The sequence below is a fragment of the Nerophis lumbriciformis genome, linkage group LG22, assembly GCF_033978685.3.
Source record: "Nerophis lumbriciformis linkage group LG22, RoL_Nlum_v2.1, whole genome shotgun sequence".
Taxonomy (NCBI): Eukaryota; Metazoa; Chordata; class Actinopteri; order Syngnathiformes; family Syngnathidae; genus Nerophis; species Nerophis lumbriciformis.
This window is the reverse complement of record NC_084569.2, coordinates 18,322,145-18,345,057: the sequence shown is the minus strand read 5'-3', so window position 1 is coordinate 18,345,057 and position 22,913 is coordinate 18,322,145. Positions and strand designations below refer to the sequence as shown.

The 22,913-nt window shown below is 37.7% G+C and overlaps 1 protein-coding gene across 2 annotated transcripts; it reads right to left on the bottom strand.

Moving 5' to 3' along the window:
* Positions 1-303: 303 nt before the first annotated feature.
* On the bottom strand, positions 304-19,724 carry LOC133615501 (metalloproteinase inhibitor 2-like). 2 transcript variants are annotated; one of them, XM_061974132.2, is made up of 6 exons: positions 19,567-19,724; positions 7,300-7,592; positions 4,567-4,646; positions 4,383-4,485; positions 1,339-1,460; positions 304-1,245 (listed from the first exon to the last, which is right to left on the bottom strand). In XM_061974132.2, exons 2-6 carry the CDS (start codon positions 7,427-7,429, stop codon positions 1,057-1,059), a joined length of 624 nt encoding a protein of 207 aa, XP_061830116.1. In that variant the 5' UTR covers positions 7,430-7,592; positions 19,567-19,724; the 3' UTR covers positions 304-1,056. The 2 variants fall into 2 exon arrangements, with proteins under 2 accessions (XP_061830116.1, XP_061830117.1); XM_061974133.2 differs by having other exon boundaries at positions 7,300-7,458; positions 19,567-19,723.
* Between the last annotated feature and the right edge of the window lie 3,189 nt (positions 19,725-22,913).

Here is a 22,913-nt window from a genome sequence, read left to right as displayed (position 1 = left end):
CCTTTGGGGTCGCGGGGGGCGCTGGAGCCTATCTCAGCTACAATCGGGCGGAAGGCGGGGTACACCCTGGACAAGTCGCCACCTCATCGCAGGGCCAACACTACTAATGTTCCGGTTGCTTTGTTAACATGACAGTAAGAGTTTGATGCTTTAAAAATACATTTGACCAATCGGTTGAGAAAATGATGACCTCTTTGTTTCCGTCGCAAAAGTTAAACTTTAAAGTGTCAAAATATAACGACGTCAAAACCGCAATGGAACACAGGCCTGTAGTAGACAGCAATAAAAGAAAATGAAGCTTAATACAGTCTTGATTATTCCATTTATTTCTGTTGAACAGCAGTTTGTACAGATGTGCTTTGAGTAAAAAAGTTCTGAACTGTACTTTAAGGCATCATCAAGGGGAAAAAAACACTATTGCTTTAAGTAGGTTGGACTTTCTCTGCACAGTGAAGTTTGAAGGGTCTTTAATGTCCATTTAAAAACAGAACAATACAAATTCTAGATAAATAACATCACTGTGAAGCAAATGCATGAGTTTAAACTTCTAGGCATAACGCTAGATTATAATTTTTTTTAAAACATAAGTGATATTGTATCTTGGAAAGATGAGCTACCTTTCTGCATCCAAACATTTTGAACAATGCAATGCAAGCACTAGCAATAACATATATTAACTATTGTCCGGTAGTTTGGTCAACTGCCACTCGAGAAATGTTGAATAAAACTACAACTTATGCATCATAGAGCTGCTCGTATCGCACTATAGGACATACCATTTGTACGCACTTATCTTTTTCACTGGAAATATTTCTCAAAATCATCTATTGAACATTTTAGTACCGGAAATCATAAATACATTAGCAGACATAAAGCTGTGGGAAACTGACACATTTAAAATATTGTTAAAAAAGTGTTTATCAAAATGACAAATCTGGGGAAACAACTGTGTGAACTATGTATAGGTTTTGCAAGTATATGCATATTAAGGACAGACTGGTGTATGTTGAATACTGAGACAATATGAATGTTTTGAACTGCTTTCAGTTGGGGATCTTAATAGACTGATAAACCATTTTTGAACGAGGCAGCCCCCCAGTACCAGGTACACGAGCCGTCGCTTCTCTTGACACAAGCAAAATGTTTGGCCTGCTCGCCGTAGACCGAATTCTCTGTCAGCCAGTCCGTCCACAAGCACTCAGCTGGGCTGCTGATCCCGCAAGGGACAGATGTGCAGCGAGCGATCTGTGGGATAAAGCAAAGATCAAGATTTCATGAAAAAAAAATGTCAATCAGGTTATTTCTACATGTCTTGTCTGTGCGTTAGTTAGTGCTTACCTGGCAACCGCAGCCCTTCGTATAGCGCTGTACGAGTTTCTTTTGGATGACACTCATGCTTTCCCAGGGTTCGACGTAGTTGCACAGTGAGACGTGCAGCGACCCGTCAGAGTTCAGTCGGCCTGTAATTGAGAAAAACGGGGAATGCAATAAGACCAGAAAACTAAAGATAGGAACAATGGAAAATGTTACACAAGATGGACTTTGATAAAAGATAACCTGGTGAGCCTAATGTATGTTTTATTTCTGGCTGTACTCACCGATGTCAAATACATTTTATTTAGTACAAGGTGTAATGATAAGTGTGACCAGTAAATGGCAGTAACACATAGGATACGTGTGTACTGCAGGTTGAAGCCTGTTCAATAAATGACGATGGCAAGTACCTGGAGGCAAGCAACACCAAAACTTTAAGGTTTTATTGAGAATATAGAACATTCCACACATCGCTCAAAAACTGTCAAAATGTTTTAGTACGATTCTGGTAAGCTACGAGGCCATAGTCAGACGTGCTGTGCTTCAACATACGGGTATTATTATGGTGCGTGTATACAGACCCCAAAAGAGCACCAATTAAGAGACATTATCTGGCGTTTTGTTTCGCAAGATTATGCAAAATTAACTTTTTCTTACCTATTGGTACCTGCTGATGTGTATTTGGGATTTGCATAAGTACCGAAAATTTCTCCGCATCCGCCATTGCAGTCTGTGTTGTAGTCTATAAGCTCCTTTTTTCTCTATCTTCTTGTTGTGGGGCTTTCATCCACCGTTATTGCCATTTCTAATATAAAAGTAGCGTACAGTTCTAACGTATCTGTCAGTAGACTCGCTATGGAAGCGTTAAAAATTATTGGTACTACTAAGATGACGGGGAGAAGACGCTGTCGAAGCACAGCCACGTAAACAGAACTGCCCACAAAACAGCGCATCCTGAAGAATGATCAGAAAGCGGCTTGAAGACGGTCTGTAAAACATAATCTATGCAACATTTCGACCAAAGAACCACCATTACATGTTATGTAAACCCCAAGAAAGTGTTTTGAATGTACAAAAACATTTAAAAAAAATAATATGACCTCTTTAATGTGCCTTTTGTATGACAATAGACCTGAATAGACCCGCTCATCGGCAGTGCGCCTGCCTTACGGTCTGAAAAATACAATACACAATACCTAAAAATTAACTTCTATTTACTACTCATTTAAATCAGGGTTATCGCATTGTATCAGCAGCTCTATTCTAATGCTTTTTAAATGCAACTTGAAACAAATTTAATGCCCATCTACTACTGCAAATTGTTATTATGAATAGTCAAAAGCATACAGTTGTCTATAAAGAGAAAATAATGTTGAATAGTTGAAAAGTTTACATTATCTGGCCAAATTAAGCACCAATGTAATCATAATATATATAATTTTTACAAAACAATGTATTCTTTCAAATGCAATAATCATTTTTCATGACTGTGGTATGTTTTTACAATTGTAATTGGAAGGTGAATAAGTTAATTATCCTAAATAGGTAAACAAACAAAATAAAACACAGTCTCAATATTGCTAGCAAAAATTGCACTTCAATAAATATTGAACATCTTCAAGTGCAGTTTTTCCCCAATTGTAAAAACTGGGTTGGGTGGTTAGTTTTGGCGTCTTTTTTGTTGCCAAATAGGTTTTTATAAATGCCTCTGTACATCGTATTTTAATGCCTTAGTTTTCAAAATCCATTACTACTCCCTTGGTAGCGACACCACCAATTTATGGATCGATCCACCCTCTCTTACGTGACTCTCTCTAGACTTTCATTAACTTACTTGTGAATTTCCAGATATTATCTACACTTCTTGAATTTTGCTAAGCACTTATTTCTTGTGTTGTTTACAGCTAGCTTAGTGGTTAGCTTAGATATTAGCATGCCTGTCCTGGCTTGCTCTCCATGAGTAACATATTTAGCCTTGTCATCCAGTGTTGATGATACTTGATATACCAAGAAATGCAGTTTATTTGACGTAATGGAGGTGATTACTATTAAATTAGCGCCACACTGTATATGGAGACAATTCGCTGCTAGCCACTTGTCAGCCGGGCAACTAAAAAAAAAAATAGTGTCAGCCAGAGGGAATTGGTGTTTGTGATCAGCTTACAATAAGCATTAATCGGTAATGGCGAACATAATCATGAAATCGGCATATCCCTCATCAAAGTCCAATACCTTCTTCCTCTTGAACATACCACCTTTTCTAACCACTTCAAATGACAGCTTTGTGAATCAGCAGGCTTAGCAACACACGCAAAAAAAACCTACAGCTAAATTTGTTTTGCAGTGACTAAGTTAACATAGCATGCTGCTAAATATGTAACTAATGTTAGCACTGTAACTCAAGTACAGGTGCATTTCAATAAATTAGAATATTGTGAGTAGACTTTATAAGCAGTAAAGCTACAAACAACAGGTTTTACCAGTAAAAGACTAGGTCTTGTAATAAGCCTCAAGGCTAAAAATCAGCATCAAGGCTAAAATTTTACCAAAATAAAATAAATTGAACTCAAAAGACACTGAACCGTTGCATAAGGATTTGTTTTAAGGCCATGCCCAAACTAACACTGACATTTTCAAAAAGCACAATTTGCCCATTATGGTTTAAACAATAATTCAGTGCAGTTTAAAAAAAAGTTGGCTTAAATATTCACAGGCTGTAACTAATTTGGTCACGTTGTCAATAAGTACAGTAGTAATGTTTTAGGTGTGCATTCTCTAAAATCAATCATCAACCTTCACAAGTCCTTTTTTGTCATTTTTGGCTGCATGGAATTAAAAAATGAAATCAATTTATATATCATGTATATATCATATCATGTATTTGTTAAGCAATTCCCTGCTGTAAATATATTTTAATCAGTTTTTAAGGAGAAAAACCTACATATATCTGATAATGCCAAAGAAAAGGCATTTCTAGAATATCTGTATTCATGTGAACATGTGGCCCCAAAACTGATCATTTGCATCAACTCAGGAGTCATAAATACATTAAAAAAAAAGATGTTTACCTGTGATGTAATATTCTACACCTTTTGTCAGAGTCACTCCACATGTTGAAGGGTTGGATGCAGTGTATATGGTATCAAAGTGTCCGTCAGGGCCCTTGAACATCTGGGGAATTCAAATAACCAAAATAAAATATGCATACATACACACATTCATAACTGAATAGTATAAATCCCTTATACCAACCTTTGTCTGTTTGATGTCATACTTGATGGAGTTGTTAAATTCACCGTCAACCTTCCCTGCAACCACCTTTGCCTTGATGACTAGAAAAACAAAAAGAAAAGCAGCGGTCAACAATCTTTGAAGAGCAAAACCCACAAAGGTGCCTCTGCCAGCTTCTCTCGGTTTGGTCAAATTTAATAACATGCAGAATTGAAGCAGAGTTGTGTGGCATCAGCGCCAAAAAAGGGGAAAAATATAGGGTGGTGGACATGTATTGTCAATTTCACGATAAAAGTAAGAACTATGGATACCAATTTGATAAAAGTAGAGCCTTCCTAGAGTGATATTTAAATATTGCTAAAAAAGCTCCTTAGCAGATAAGCAACATAGTGTTTAACGCATTCAATTTAACATGGAATTAAAGAGTTGCCAGAGCAACAGGGTGACAGGGTGCTTTATATGAATTTTTACCACTTCTATATTGATAAGAATATTGTAAGAATTGTAATATAACCTCTTAAGGCCCAAGCTGTTTGTTTAAATGCTTTTTTTTTTATTTCTCTTTGCTATTTGGGCTTATTGTACCCTAATTAGAATAAAAACTAAAAATCATCTTTTGATATGATGTACTTAGTCCATAAGTACACAAACGTGTACTTCATGTGTAGTGACATGCTAATTTTTATTTTTACACTTTTTTTTTCCAAATGCCATTGTATGTTATACTCTTCTGACACCACCAGATAGCAGTATAAGCGGCATAAAACCCCAATTCAGTAGTGTACATAATTTTGGAAATAAGAGCTAAAAGGTGCTGTCCAGGCATGTGGCCACTAAGGCCTTTAGAGGTTTTAATAGCAAATTTCTTGTGGCACACAGTGTCAGCGCTGGGCTGATAAAAAGGCGAAATGGGATCAAACTGCATCCGGAGACATGCCAGAATTATTTCAAACATGTATGCAGTCACAATGTGATACACCATTCCATTTACATATTCTCATTTTTTCTTTGCAACATGTCCGAAAAGGAGTAGGAAGAAGCAAAGCTTATTTAATCCTAAACCCCTTTTTCAATTAATTGCAATTACTGACACATATGAACACCGCCTGTTTTCATTTTGTAACACAATTTACATCAATTAAACACAATAGTTCTCTTGATAAATAGTTAAGTCAGTTATAATTCCCATAACAGAATGAATAATATCTCATTTCAAGATGGTTCGAGACGTTTTTTTTCTTCTTTGTATTTTGTACACACTGATTTTAAACAGTTTCTTTAACTGGATCATATTAGTACTTTGTTTGACTTCTTTGCTAAATCCATTACATAATTTAATTTCCACATACTGATATACTAAAGGTTTTAGTGTTGTACGTGCATACAAATGTTTTAAATTGGATTTTTCTCTCAAGTTATATTTTTCCTCTTTTGTTGAGAAGAATTGTTGTACAATTTTGAGTAGAAGGTTATAGTTTCCTTTGTACATCATTTTAGCTGTTTGCAAATGCACCAAATAATTAATTTAAGTATTTTGGATTCAATAAATAAAGGGTTTGGATGTTCTCGATATTCGACGTGATGTATTATTCTGACATTTATGTAACACGGTTAGTGTACTTTTATAGTTATTTCCCCATTTTTCTACACAATAACTCAGATATGTTAACACTAGCAAGCAGTAGAACATGTTGTAATTTTTATTTCCAGTACATATTTAGCTTTATTTATTAATGAAATATTTCTTGCCACCTTGTGTTGTATATGTGTTTATGAGGTATCCAGTTAATTTTCTCATCTATTAATACAACCCCAAAAATGTGGTTCCTTTTACTGTGTTAATATTTTTACATAAAAAAATATACTGAACAATTTATTTAATTCACATGCAACTAATTAAATTCAAGTTTAATTAAAATTATATAAAAATCGGTTACATAAATAGAGCAAGAATATTTTCTTATAATGGGGGGAGGTCTAAAAATAAAATTCTGCTAAGGGCCCCAATTTAGTCAGGAGCTGCCCAGGGGGCTACAAATGCTAATTATCAAATATTTTTACAGCGTGTACAGTAGATTGTTAATTAATGCACACTGTCCCGAATAAATTAAGTATGCAACTTCCGGTCCTAAAATGACAGCAAATTTTATCAGCAATATTTGTCTCTTATTTTGAAATATAGCTCCACAGTACTTGAAACGGCAAATCTAACCGGAAATTGCGTAATGCCATAGCAACAAAACAATTAAGACAGTCCAGAGACTGTGCTTTCATTAAAGCTAAATACTTCTTAAATGATATATCATTTAGGTTGTAAAAGATGAATAACTACAACTGGTGTTTTTCTTTGAGCTTCGGCAGTCATTATGGCACACAAAAAAACGCCTTTATTAGTGTCATTAGCAACACCACCTTGCTAGATAGCTAGCTGTAATAACTGTAATGCTAAAAATACTTAACTAAAAAGCGGTTTTGCCCAACTTTTTTTATTTAGTACAGAGTGACAGGAAATTGTTCGAAAAAGACATGTCAAAGGTAAGCACATTTTCATTGTCATTAGCAACACTTTCACCACTTTAAAAAATAATAATAATAATAATACTAATATGTTCCTTCTTGTCAACATGTCTACCTCCAAAACATTGTAAGGATAATTAATGGCGGCACATTGAATATTCAGCTACTCATATCGCCATTCAAAACGAGTTACACAATAATGTGCAGAACAACATAACCTTTTAAAGTTCAACTTACCGACATCTGCCTGGCAAAACGCCATCTGTGGATGCAGAGGAGCACATGAGCAGGCTTGTGCTCCTTCTTGCAGCTGCCACATGCACAGCAGCACCAGAGGGAACACGCAACACTTCATCCAATTCATCATGGAAGGAAATGAAGCCAAGAAGAGAGAAGCTGAGAGGGAAGTAATGCAGCAAGAAGATGTGAGTTTGCTCGCTGTCCTCTCCACTTTCTTCAGTGGCTTTTTATTGCTGCAGGCTCCTCCCACAGTCTACGTCATTTGCACGTCTTGATGATTCGATGTTTACCTTTGCACACAACACCCACGTACACGTACACACACACACACACACACACACACACACACACACACACACGCACACACACACACACACACACACACACACATTCTTGGATTTGTTACCTTCTTGAGATCTCAAAAAAATGCCTACCTCTTTAGGACCACCCTTTCTGGATATATGAAGATTTGTATTAACATTAATAATATATACATACTATGCAAATATAAAAAAGCTTGTTGTGAAAAATGAGTTGCAATTTCACAGGAAAAATATCAATTTCACTAAAAAAATGTTGGCAGTATTATAATAAGTCGTAATTTTACTCAATGCAAGTAAAATTGTTACAAGAATAACTGAACATTTGTGCAATATTATGATAAAAGTTCGAATTTTACTCTACAACAGTCGCAATTATACAAGAAAAGCTTAACATTTTGGCAATTTTATGAAGAGTCGTAATTTTACTCGACAAAAGTCACAATTTTATAAGAAAACTTTAAAAATGTTTGCAATATTATAATAATAATCGGAATTTTACTCAAAAAAATTATGACAAAAGTCATAATTTTGCAAAGTAAAAGTCATAATTTTACTCAAAAAATGTCACTATTTTATAAGAACAACACAACAATTGGCAATATTGTTGTAAAAGTCAGAATTTTGTATGACAAATGTCTCCATTTTGCTTTAAAAAGTAATGATTTTACATAAAAAAGTAATAATTTTCCGAGAAAACTTTGCAATGTTGAGAAATTGAGAAATGTTTCCCAATTTTATAAGAAAAAAGTCGACACATTGTGAGAAAGACTGCTTTGTTAATGATTTTTTTTAATTCTTTGTTTTTAATTGGTTTTTAATCTTCATTATTTACTTCAAGTTATTACAGTATGTCTCTATATATATTTTTTATTTTATTTTTTTATTAATTTTGGCCAAACGGGGCGCGTTTCAATTTCTTACACACACTTGTTATTACATATGTTGGCCAGAGGGGGAGCACTTCAAATTGCACTTTTTTGGGAATTTTGCCTGTTATTCACAAGCCTTATGTAAGACAAGAACACACAAGTTTTTATTTTTTTAATGCATTCTAAATATTAAATACATGCTATCAAACGTCCACTTGCAATGGAGCCTAAGGGAGTCTCTATTTGCCTATGAAGCACTTAAAAGCATCCAAACACCTCCATCAAGGTTTTATATACATGATGTAAGTATATATGTAATGTAATAACAGGCATATTCATAATAACATGTAATATTTACATATTTTGCTCATTTTAAGCATACGGTGGTGCAATAATTTCTAAACGATTCACGCCGTTCGCTTCTTCCTTCGACAACATCACTGACTCCTACTCGCTGCAGACATCATGAGCGCCATCAAACATAATAAAACATTACTTACTGTACAATGTCTGCTGACTCATAATCCTTGCAAAGAAATAATGGTGTGCACCCAAGCGCAGACCAAGCAACTTTTCATGTCTTTCTCGCCAAAGTTGACCAGCTCATTGGAGTATATCCTCATCCTTCTACTATCAAAGTAAGAAGCATTATTTGAGATATAGAATCAACTTTCACTAGCCCCTAGGCGAGAAGGCAGCTCACCAGTCGATGATTTTAACATCGCCACACAAGCTGTCTGTGATCACGGTGCCGCTATAAATAGTTTGTCTGCGTATGCGCTTATAATAACAATATCACAAATACTTTGGTGATATTCAAGTCATAAAATCTAAATGGAGTATTGTTGGCGGTTTTAGGGTGGTTATTTAGAGGGAAATAAGGGCGGAATAGAGGACCTCTGATTCTCTCCATTGTAAGCAGACTTTTAATATAATTAAAACATACATTTGCATATCTTCCTGACACTGGGACTTTATCCTAGTACAGTTGTCTACCAGCCCACTACCAACATTGTTCACCACCAGGAACTATGAAAGCATTCAGGGTGGGAACCTAATGATTTGATCCGATTCAGAGTTTCTGGGGTGACTATTCGATTCAGAATCCACTCCTGATTTAAACCGACTCTCGCAATTTATTATTTGGTGTAATAATGAAACTTTTCCAAAACAGGTGAGCGATACTGATAGCGGATACCTTTCACTTGTAATGTTACGGTGGTTGAATCATTTTGTCACTACTGCACAAAGATGACAAAAAAACAATATAACCAAAATATAAATAAATATTGTGTAAATAATCATTATGACAAACATTATGGTTTGGAAATCCTTTATTCTTTTTGTGAAGCTTTGATAATGACACATTTAAACATTTTTAAGCATGTCCAGCGCTCCCCGCGACCCCGAAGGGAATAAGCGGTAGAAAATGGATGGATGGATGGACATTTCAAGTAAAAGTATCGACTATCAGTATTGTCCACCATTTGAATTGGAGGCTATTTCAGCCTTGTGGTAAAATTTCTTATGAAGCGCCCTGTCATTCATGAATTAACATTGTATATGCAATTATTCACGCAAAATGGGGCCCCGCACGGACTGTGGGGCCCTATGTGTGATTTGCACTGTGTACTTAACCACACAGAAAATAAAAACATATATTTACAGTAACTGGTTAGAGTTAGCTGGCCAGCTAATGTTGGCTTTCCGCGTAAATGTTAAGGGTGTTCCACCCACCATTACCGTAAAATTATTAAAATAAAAATAATATTTTCTGGTCTTAGGTAGGTGTTAGGTAGGCTGTTTAGAACCATGTCCAAGAATTAAGTAATATCATGCCAAGAAGCATAATTACGTCAGTGACAAAAATCCATAAACTGTTCCATGCTTTGTAATGACATCAATGTAATAAAAGTTGTCATGCTTGTTTTAAAAAAAAAAAGAAGAAAAAAAAGACACTTCACTAAAGTAAAAAAAAATGTAATCTCTCAATTAATATCAATCAATAAATAATCAATATACCTGATTGATTTAACAGCTTAGCGCTTGAATGTAAACAATTTCAACAGGACAACAAGTGATGTAGTAGTAATGAGGCGGCCGTCAATAGCAATAATAAATCAATGCCATAACAAAGGTATGTAAAAATTCAGATGAAGCAATGTGTTACATAAACATGGAGGTGACACGCTGCCTGTAATCCTGTGATCATACTCTGAGCACGCTCAGTCATCAACACTTGAGTAAGACGAGGACCATGGTGACATCATTTGTCCTCTGCCATGATTGACGCAGAGACATTTCACTTTTGAACCGAACCGGTACTCAACGAATTTTTTATACTTTTGTGTGGTTTTAATAAATGTTAATTCATCTAATAATTTTTTATTTTTTATTTAACAATTATCATTGAGCTGATAATAAACTTGGTGTCCAGTTGCTATATCTTGTTTTCTTACACTTCTGAGTCTCATTTGAAAGTATAATAATAATAAATAATATAATAAAGACTTTGCATGCAGTCCCAATTCCAAGACATTAGATGGCAATAGTGTGTAGACTACAGTGTTTTGCCGAGTCAGGAAGTAGTTTTTGACATTAAATTTAATCTTTTTGTCGAGCCCGACGAAGTGTTTACACAATAAGTATTGTACCTACTGTATTACACACCAGATGTTTGATTGTACATCTTAGTTGTAATTTTCATTAGCAAATTTGCCATGTAAAATTGCAGATGCTAATTAGTAGCATGTTTATAGAAATGCAAACATAATTAGCTTCAAGGTAGCGCATTTTGAAAAGTGGAGCCTTACTGTACTTTTGACCATTTTCTGTCAGGCAAGTTTGCTTTGCTGGCATGGAAAATTGCAACATTACCTAGCACTCATAGATGTCTCTGAGTGCTGCTTGAGTGATTTTTTTTCCCCGCCAAGTAGTTTGGCCGCACGAGTTAGCAACCGGAAGTGACGTCACATGCAACAAAGGTATTTGAAATATGGCACTGTTTGATTTCAAGTGAATCGATACACAGTAGTACCGAAGGAATTCGGTTGATACCTATAAAACTACCGAATTCGGTACCTATACTGACGCAGACCAATCGGTCTTTTGATTTTTAGGGCCCGTTCACACAAGACCATTTCTGACTAAAACAAATGAAAATTGTGTTCTCTTGCTATTCGGAAGTAAAACTGCTCAATTTGAACTTTACACTGAGGCCCGATATTGCAGTTGTATTTGTTTGTGTAAGCTCACCCCTATTATTTTTCTGACTCCTATGAAACTCTAAAGTTCGACCATTTAAACCACGCTGGCTTGAAATTTTCCAAAAAATCAACAAAACATCCACAGCAGATACAGTAGTACCTCAAATTACAAGCTTATTTGGTTCTGTGTCGGAACTCTTAGCTCAAAACACTTGTATCTCAACTCAACGTCACTCTTAAAAAAACAAATTTAATTGGTGTTTGGGCCACCAAAACAGCACAATTTTAACATGTAACATGACTTTTAAAAAGAAAAAACTAACTTTAAGATAATACATATTGTTTATAGACAATACACTATAATGAACTACTAACCACTACTATAGTTTTATAAAGTAATGTATTGATAATGTACAATATTTATTATATCCTTACCGCTGCTTCTCCGTCTAACACAATCAGCAGCTTCTCCACATGTTCATGGATACATGTACACCATTTAGATACTATTTTAACATTCTTGGCTGGCATTAGACTCATTCTGCGTCAGTATTGTGCAGACTAGCAGTGATACGCTCGAACTGTTTCGCCAAATTGGACGACATGCTCAGTCATGTTTTTGATGATTTATTCATTTTAATTGAACGAGTGTCATCTGCTACTTCTTCTCAGCACTGTCTTTCTCACTCACTTTTTTTGTTCCCATGGTTGGAAAACCATATGTAAGTAAAACTGTATGTTTTGGAAATATCTTACTGGGTTCACTGTACTGTGAACAGTGTCACAGCTGTGACATTTGCTATGCCAGCGAATGGCGGGGATGCTTGTAACTCAAAGGGGATGCTTGTAACTCAAATTTTTGCTTGCAACAAAAAGCCTAACAATTACCCAAGAGACAGCTAGTACAGTACCTCAAAACACTTTTAAATTGACGTACAACAGTACTGCCACGCTAACTACTGGCCAAACATGCAATTTACTGCATTTTTAGTCATTTGTTTTCAATTCAATTCAATTCCAACAATTGCATATTTTTGCGCTACTGATCACTTTGACAACCGTATTATCTGTACAAATGTAAACAGAAAGCATACGATAGACAATTTTGTATAAAATCCATGTTTACAAAAAAGTGTCATCACAATCTACTGGCCAGACATGCATATTACAGTATTTAGTTGTTTTTACAGGTACGTTTGAATCAATTTACTTGAGTGCAACTTTTCAAAATGACAAAGAAAGTGCAGTAAATATTTGATGAATACAGTGGGTATGAAAAGTATTCAGACCCCATTAAATTTTCACTCTTTGTCTCACTGCAGCCATTTGCTGAAATGGAAAACGTTCAATTTATTTCTCATTAATGTACACCCAGCACTCCAAAACAGAAACGTAGACATTTTTGCAAATGTATTAATGAAAACAATCACATGTTTATTAGTATTTAGACCCTTTGCTCAATACTTTGTTGATGTACCTTTGGCAGCAATTACAGTCTCAAGTATTTTTGAATTCGAGGCCACAAGCACATCTATCTTTTGGCAGTTTCGCTCATTCCTCTTTTCCCATTCCTCTTTAAAGCACCTCTCAAGCTCCATCAGGTTGGATGGGAAGCGTTGGATTTTATGCAGGCTGTCTCTATATTGCTGCATTTATCTTTCCATCTATCCTGACTCATCTTCCAGTTCCTGCTGCTGAAAACCATCCCCACAGCATGATGCTGCCACCACCATGCTTCACTGTAGGGATGGTATTGGTCTGGTGATGAGCGGTGCCTGGTTTCCTCCAAACGTGATGCCTGGCATTCACGCCAAAGAGTTCAATCTTTTTCTCAGCAGAACAGAGAATTTAGTTTTTTCATGGTCTGAGAGTCTTTTCAGGTGCATTTTGGGAAACAGTTTACTAAGAAATGGCTTCCGTCTGACCACTCTACCATACAGGCCTGATTGGTGGTTTGCTGCAGAGATGGTTGTCCTTCTGGAAGGTTCTCCTCTCTCCACAGAGGAATGCTGTCACTCTGAAAGTGTGACCATCAGGTTCTTGGTCACCTCCCTGACTAGACTAAGATGAATGCAGCAATGTACAGAGACATCCTGGATGAAAACCAACGCTTCCCATCCAACCTAATGGAGCTTGAGAGGTGCTGCAAAGATGAATGGGCAAAACTGCTCAAAGATAGGTGTGACAAGCTTGTGGCATCGTATTCAAAAAGACTGTAATTGCTGCCAAAGGTGCATCAACAACGTATTGAGCAAAGGGTTTGATTAGTTATGTATTAACTGGGATAGGTTTCACCCCCCGCGACCATGAAAGGCACAAGCAGTAGAAAAGGGATGAATGTGATTTTTTAGTTGTTTTTTTTAATACATTTGCCAAAATTTCTAAATTTGTATTTTTCTGTCAAGATGGTGTGGAGGAGTGAGAAAAATAACTTATTTTGGTTTTACCAAATTACTTCAATGAAACAAAGAGTGAAAAATTTAAAGATGTCTGAATACTTTCCGTGCCCTCTGTAGCTGACAATGTATAAAAACGGGAGAAGACTATATTTGACTTGGCCGCCCTGCTCCCTGACATCATACTTGGCCACCTACTGTTTAAAGCCGCATTGTGGTAAACAGTATTTTCCACTGTTGAGCATATTAACAGCGCAGCTTGACTTCATGTCCAAAACAGTAAGAAGACATTTCTTTTTCGGCGCTAGAATGACTGAGTGTGTCTCTGTGCACAGGGGGTCAGGGTTCAGGACGGGGATATCATCTCGAAAAAGGAAAGTTCCCAAATGTGTGCAGATGCCGTAAACCACGATGACTCGTTAAGACTAGTGGGATTTACCAGATGTTGGCTGCAGAAAAACATAATAGGAGGAAGTGACACATCTAACATGAGTAGTAACTATGCAGTGTTTACCCAACGTTTGGCATTAGATGAATACCAGACAACTTTAAACAGCCCACTTCATTTTTAGCACCTTGACTGTTTCCCACTATGTGCTCAGTTTCTGGGCATTTGTCACATGACCTCACAGCCTCTGTCTTCTTCTAAAAAGTCCGGATTGTTCTATGACAACATATGACCATGATAAACACTTTCCATGACCATAGCGTGGATGTCCGAAGGCCTCAAATTCATTCCCAGAAATGTTCCATTCATCAGGTGTTGTTTACTGTGAGAGTCATCCAATTTCTACTGCGGGCTTGTCGGAATCCCTCAAAGACAAAACCCGACATTTTCTGCCGGGTCACCGTTCATCACCACGAGTGGACAAATGTCTCGAGTGACCTCAGGCGACTGCGGCGGGGTTGTGCAAATGTTCCTTTTCCTCGACCTTTTCAACCCGACACAATTAAGGAAGAAGAAGATTCATTTCCTTTATCTGCGTCATTTGGGCATCTGAATGTGAAATCAGGTTGTGACATATTCGTTTGTCCCCGGTGAAGGCGCACAAAAGGTTAAGGACTTTTTTGAGAAATGTACTGCCAGTACTCAATGTAAAGCAGTGTTTCTTTTCCATTGTTGCAACTTGTCCAGTGTGAACACTGCCTTCCGCTCGAGTGTAGCTGGGATAGCCACCCCCACGCGACCCCAAAAAAGACAAGCGGTAGAAAATGGATGGATTGATGTTACACCGTTACTGCCCCCCCTAAATGGCCGCCGGAAAATATTGTTTTCTCAGTTTTGGTCCGCAGCGGTGCTCAGTTGCATTACACTTTTACGCCACTTTTGGCAGTAATCCATCCATCCATCCTTTTTCTTCTTCCGTTTATCTGAGGTTGGGTCGCGGGGGCAGCAGCCTAAGCAGGGAAGCACAGACTTCCCTCTCCCCAGCCACTTCGTCCAGCTCCTCTAAGGGGATCCCGAGGCATTCCCAGGCCAGCCGGGAGACATAGTCTTCCCAACGTGTCCTGAGTCTTCCTCGTGGCCTCCTACCGGTCGGACGTGCCCTAAACACCTCCCTAGGGAGGCATTCGGGTGGCTTCCTGACCAGATGCCCGAACCACCTCATCTGGCTCCTCTCGATGTGGAGGAGCAGCGGCTTTACTTTGAGCTCTTCCCGGATGACAGAGCTTCTCACCCTATCTCCAACGGAGAGCCCTGCCACCCGGCGGAGGAATCTCATTTCGGCCACTTGTACCTGTGATCTTGTCCGTTCAGTCAGAACCCAAAGCTCATGACCATAGGTGAGGATGGGAACATAGATCGACCGGTAAATTGAGAGCTTTGCCTTCCGGCTCAGCTCCTTCTTCACCACAACGGATCGATACAGCGTCCGCATTACTGAAGACGCCGCACCGATCCACCTGTCGATCTCACGATACACTCTTCTCTCACTTGTGAACAAGAGTCCAAGGTACTTGAACTCCTCCACTTGGGACAGGGTCTCCTCCCCAACCCGGAGATGGCACTCCATCCTTTTTCGGGCGAGAACCATGGACTCGGACTTGGAGGTGCTTATTCTCATCCCAGTCGCTTCACACTCTGCTGCGAACCGATCCAGTGAGAGCTGTAGATCCTGGCCAGATGAAGCCATCAGGACCACATCATCTGCAAATAGCAGAGACCTAATCCTGCAGCCACCAAACCGGATCCCCCCAACACCCCTGACTGCGCTTAGAAATTCTGTCCATAAAAGTTATGAACAGAATCGGTGACAAAGGGCAGCTTTGGCGGAGTCCAACCCTCACTGGAAACGGGTCCGACTTACTGCCGGCAATGCGGACCAAGCTCTGACACTGATCATACAGGGAGCGGACCGCCACAATCAGACAGTCCGATACCCCATACTGTCTGAGCACTCCCCACAGGACTTCCCGGGGGACACTGTCGAATGCCTTCTCCAAGTCCACACAGCACATGTAGATTGGTTGGGCAAACTCCCATGCACCCTCAAGGACCCTGCCAAGAGTGTAGAGCTGGTCCACAGTTCCACACCTAGGACGAAAACCACTGTTCTTCCTGAATCAGAGGTTTGACTATCCGGCATAGCCTCATCTCCAGTACACCTGAATATTTTTTAATTCTTGTTTAAATATGCTAAAATTTAGAAAATAACTTGTCCAATAAGATATGTAGGTTACCCCCTTAGAAAACATGTTTTAATGATTCTGCAATATCTCAAGGCTGTCTAATTTAAGAACCGCAAACTGAATAATGCTTGTTTTCAGATTTCAGAATAAAATACTTATTTTTAGCTTAAAAAATCCTGCTGATTTCTAGGTGTACAAATCTTAATTTAGCATGTTTTTTCAAGTAAAATTATCTGTCCATGCAGCTAGTTAAATTCACTAGACGTTAGTATAATCTAGTCTTTTTATCTTATATTTTGACAGCTCTTTTTTGCAGTGCAATATGTCTGATTGGTATGTATTTTTTTAATCCGCCTGACCCAAGCCTTGATAATAATTTTAGAGATTAATTCATTATATTTGACAAGGTGTATCCTGTTAAACTGTAAGTAGGTTACATATAATTATTGGACACAATTAAAATCAATAATAAGATTACTAATTTAGTGTTAAGGCCAAAAATGTTAACCCCTGATGTAAAGTATGTAATTTGATCAATAAATTCAAAAGAGAGATACTTAATGATTCTGCTTTCACACAAAAAGGTGCTTTCGCCTAAAGTCTATATTGCGATATACAGTATAGTGCAGCCTCCTGCCATAATATGTATCGGAATATATTATGTGGTAAGCAAATGCTGATAGAACCATTGAAAAACAGGTGAGACAGGCTGTAAACAATTGGTAAAAAGGTAAAAAATGCTGTAATGTCAAATTTTTCATTGAATGATTAGATTTTTTTAATCACAATTATAGTCAGACAAAAATACTGGATATATAAATCTCAATATCAATCAACTTTTTAAATTACATCCTACTATTGCCTCTGATTTAAGTCATTTGGTTTCTACAGGGACTTATAACAATAAGAAAAAAAAATTATAGTAATAATGAAAAATATCACTGTATTATTGACCACATACTGATACTATACTTAGTATCGTTACTGTCGATATCTGTATGAATCCTCACACCTCTGTTTACATTCAAGAGTTCGAGCTAAGCGGTTAGCAAGCATGGCTTATTGTATCCTACAGTGTGTAGTGTAGCATGTTTAGCTATTCCTCATCCTACAGTGATAATGATACATGTAACAAAGTTGGTTTATATTCAGCGATGGAGGTGAAGATTGTTGACTTAGAATCGGCTTCGCGCTGCGGAGAGATGTTAGCTGCTAGCTCATGGCGAGGGCGCTACTGTGCATTTCGTTGAGGACGTGTCCGTTTGCGTGCCGCCGTCATATTTGCGAGACACCACTACGTAGAGTGTCTGCCAAATGAATATGATTTATATTGTATATCGTGCCACCCTAATTGGGGTTACATTAAAAAGACAAAAACAGCATGAGAATAAAGTGCAAACAATAGGATAAAGTATTTCTTAGAATAGAGTTGTAATAGAATGAGAATAGTGTTTGCATCAAATGGACGTGGAAGACGTGATTATTTATGCATCCATGGTGGTGGGCATGATTTGCCTGGGCAGTGGTCTTTTCCTGGTGTACCGCAGGCTGAGAAAGATGGGGTCGGACTTCGCTGGGAACAGGGAAGTCCTGACCGCAATCAGAAAAATGAGGTCTGATATCGCGGAGACTAAGGATGAAATGGTCTTACTGCATGCGGAATTCAAAAAGTCTGCTGGAGCAAAAGCTATGGAGGATGAAGAGGAAGACAAGGAATAATGAATGTCATTTCTTATTGTTCCGCAGAAGATTCACTTCCTCTCATGGAAATTTACAGTGCATTCTACAGTGGCCACTTTTGGTCTGTGCGGGATTATCTGGACACTTGAACTTCAAAACGGATTATAACCAGACTTAAACTAGGCCATCACGTGGACATAAATGACGACATGGAAAAATTGGTTCATGAATCTCCACAAAATAACACAAGAAGAAACATGAATTGGACATCATGTGGACTAAGAAACCAACAAAAAAATAAATAAAAAAAGGAAAAAAATCAATGAATCAAACAAAATATATCCATATTGGTGTATGTATACTGAATTGTCATTAAATCAATGAATCAAACAAAATATATCCATATTGGTGTATGTATACTGACTTGTCATTATCATCCAATATCATATGTTATACGTGTTATGAAATTGTCATGTATCCATCAAATCTGCTGTTGAAACCTGGACTATATAACCAACATATAAGTTGATTGTAAATTAGGGGCGGTACATGGATAAGCATTCTTGCTTTTTTCCTGTATCCCTTTTCGGTGGATGCCGTTGCATGTCTGTCAAATTACAAAGAGTGATGAAATGTTGCTATATATGTCTGTCTGCCGGAATAAATAAATTCATTCATTCAAATATGAAATTATTTTACGGGAGTAACAAATGTGTTGCGTCTCAGGTGTAGGAATTTTCAACATTTTATTTGTTAAAATACTAGTTGGCACCTTGGTTTTCTCTCGACTAATTGTTATGCTTTTGGTTGCAAGCATATTTTCAGGTCACGAGCCTCCCCGCAGCTTGTTGGCATAGCAAATGTCACAGTGAACCCAGTCAGGTCTGACCTAAACATTCAGTCTTACACATACAGAAATAAAGAAGGTGAAAGACAGTGCTGAGAAGAAGAAGGAGCGGATGATATTCATTGAATTAAAGAAATAAATCATCAAAAACATGACCGACCGCGTAGCTGACTTGGTGAAACAGTCTGCACAGTCTGAGTGACTCGGTGACACCAAGAACGTTAAAAATATTTTCAAACAGAGGACAATAATACATGAAAATATAGAGAAGATGCTGATGTGTTTGACGGCAAAGCAGCTCAAAGGAGATACCGTAAATGTCAGATCTTCAAAGCGTCAGGAACTGCTGGTCAAGAACCCCAAGATGCAGAGATGGCAGGTGAAGCGCAGGAAAATATGACTTTAATGTCAAAATGCAGGGAAAGCAGGAACCAGCAGACAGGCAACAGTATACAGGATAAAATCATCAAGCACTCACTGGAGGGCGAGGCAGGCATAAATAGTTGCCTGATTGGCAATTGCAACCAGGTGTGCCAGGCTGCCAATCAGGGACAGGTGTGGGGAAACGAGCGCTCAGGGAGACGTGCAGGAAATGGAACCAAAATAAGAGCGCTGACAGGAAATAAACCCAAACACAGAGGAAAACCCAGACATAACCAAACTGTCAGTGACAAGCCTGACACAAAGTAAATGCTTTTTCAATCAAGTTTAAAATGTTTATCAGGATTTTTCTTCTTTGTAGTTTGAACAGTTTCTTACACTGCATCATATTAGTGCTTTGTTTGACTTACCGTATTTGCTTAATCCAGTCCACATACTGATATACTAAAGGTTTAAAGTGTTGGACGTTCATACAATTGTTTTAAATTAAATTTTTCTTTAAGGTTATATTTCTCCTCTTTGGTTGAGAAGAATTGTCGGACATTCTTGGGTAGCAGGTTACAGTTTGCTGTGTACATAGGTTTAGCTGTTTGCAAACGCACCACATCGTTGAAATATAACATTTTTGAATCAAGACATGCAGGGTTTGAGTGTTCTCTATATCCAACATTATGTATTCTGATAAGGTTAGTGAATAAAGTGTACTTTAATAGTTTTTTCCCCCATATTTCTACACAACAAGTCAGATATGGTAACACTGGCGAGCAGTAGAGATTGTGGAGTGATTTTTTTTTTGTCAAGTACATATTTTGCTTTATTCATTCTTGACATAGTTCTCATTATCTTATGTTTATTTTACTATTTCAACATGTACTCAGTCTTTTTTATTTGTGTTTGACTTATTTGTCTGCTGTTACCGAATAGAATTATTTTTGTTTTACTGAGATTCAAAGATAGTGTGTTTTTTTCTAAACCATATCTTTAAATCATTTATTTCCTTAGTTATTATTTGTATCAGCTGCTGTTGACCAGGTTCTTTATCACGTACACTCTGTTCTTGTTGGTTCCGTTGATGTAATTTAGTTAATATCCTTCAAGATAAGATATTATGTTACTCATTATTATTTTGGTAACATTGCAATGGTTCTTTGAGTATTTAATTTTACAATTCTGACAGAAACTAACCAACCGTCATGATTTATAGGAACAATTGGCACATGAATCCAAAAAAAGTAAGTTATTATTCACAGATAAGTTAGTCAGTTACGTGAAGAAACATCAATGAATCGGCTACATGGTGCCATATCCGTGTGGTGTAGTCATCTTGTCGTGGGACAGAGACGATGTGTTCCAAAGCCCACCCGCCCAGACATGTTAGTGCAGGCTGACTGCAGCATGACGTGTGCTGAAAACATCATTACTGAGAAAAAGAGCATGACTCATGTAGAGAAACAGCTATTATCTTTGATGAGATACGCAGTGAGAGCACATCCTCTCAATGTTACACGTAAATTGAGCTACTTATGCTACACCAAAACTTTCCACTGCCGTGTTTTACACAAAAGAAACAATAAAAGTGACTTAGAAAGTCTTGATGACCACATGACTTCTGGGATGGAATTTACTAAATATGGTTCCTTGCTTAAACAGCTATTAATAGGTCCTATTTTGGTATTTAATCTAAACACCTCATGGTGGTTCTTTGATCCAAATGTTGCACACATTTTCTTTTACAGACCATCTTCAAACATAAGTTAGACCTATGCAGTAGTTCTTCTTATTAAAAATGACAACAGCAAAGGATTTTAGCATTTAACTGTACAAACCCCGTTTCCATATGAGTTGGGAAATTGTGTTAGATGTAAATATAAACGGAATACAATGATTTGCAAATCATTTTCAACCCATATTCAGTTGAATATGCTACAAAGACAACATATTTGATGTTCAAACTGATAAACTTTTTTTTTTTTTGCAAATAATCATTCACTTTAGAATTTGATGCCAGCAACACGTGACAAAGAAGTTGTGAAAGGTGGCAATAAATACTGATTAAGTTGAGGAATGCTCATCAAACACTTATTTGGAACATCCCACAGGTGAACAGGCAAATTTGGAACAGGTGGGTGCCATAATTGGGTATAAAAGTAGATTCCATGAAATGCTCAGTCATTCACAAACAAGGATGGGGTGAGGGTCACCACTTTGTCAACAAATGCGTGAGCAAATTGTTGAACAGTTTAAGAAAAACCTTTCTCAACCAGCTATTGCAAGGAATTTAGGGATTTCACCATCTACGGTCCGTAATATCATCAAAGGGTTCAGAGAATCTGGAGAAATCACTGCACGTAAACAGCTAAGCCCGTGACCTTCGATCCCTCAGGCTGTACTGCATCAACAAGCGACATCAGTGTGTAAAGGATATCACCACATGGGCTCATGAACACTTCAGAAACCCACTGTCAGTAACTACAGTTGGTCGCTACATCTGTAAGTGCAAGTTAAAACTCTCCTATGCAAGGCGAAAACCGTTTATCAACAACACCCAGAAACGCCGTCGGCTGTATCAGCCGTCGGCTGTATCGCTTTGTATCAGTCCATCTACGATGGACTGATACAAAGTGGAATAGTGTTCTGTGGTCTGACGAGTCCACATTTCAAATTGTTTTAGGAAACTGTGGACGTCGTGTCCTCCGGACCAAAGAGGAAAAGAACCATCCGGATTGTTATAGGCGCAAAGTTGAAAAGCCAGCATCTGTGATGGTATGGGGGTGTATCAGTGCCCAAGACATGGGTAACTTACACCTCTGTGAAGGCGCCATTAATGCTGAAAGGTACATACAGGTTTTGGAGCAACATATGTTGCCATCCAAGCAACGTTATCATGGACGCCCCTGCTTATTTCAGCAAGACAATGCCAGCCATGTGTTACATCAACGTGGCTTCATAGTAAAAGAGTGCAGGTACTCGACTGGCCTGCCTGTAGTCTAGACCTGTCTCCCATTGAAAATGTGTGGCGCATTATGTAGCCTAAAATACCACAACAGAGACTGTTGATCAACTTAAGCTGTACTTCAAGCAAGAATGGGAAAGAATTCCACCTCAGAAGCTTAAAAAATGTGTCTCCTCAGTTCCCAAACGTTTACTGAGTGTTGTTAAAAGGAAAGGCCATGTAACACAGTGGTGAACATGCCCTTTCCCAACTACTTTGGCACGTGTTGCAGCCATGAAATTCTAAGTTAATTATTATTTGCAAAAAAAATAAAATAAAGTTTATG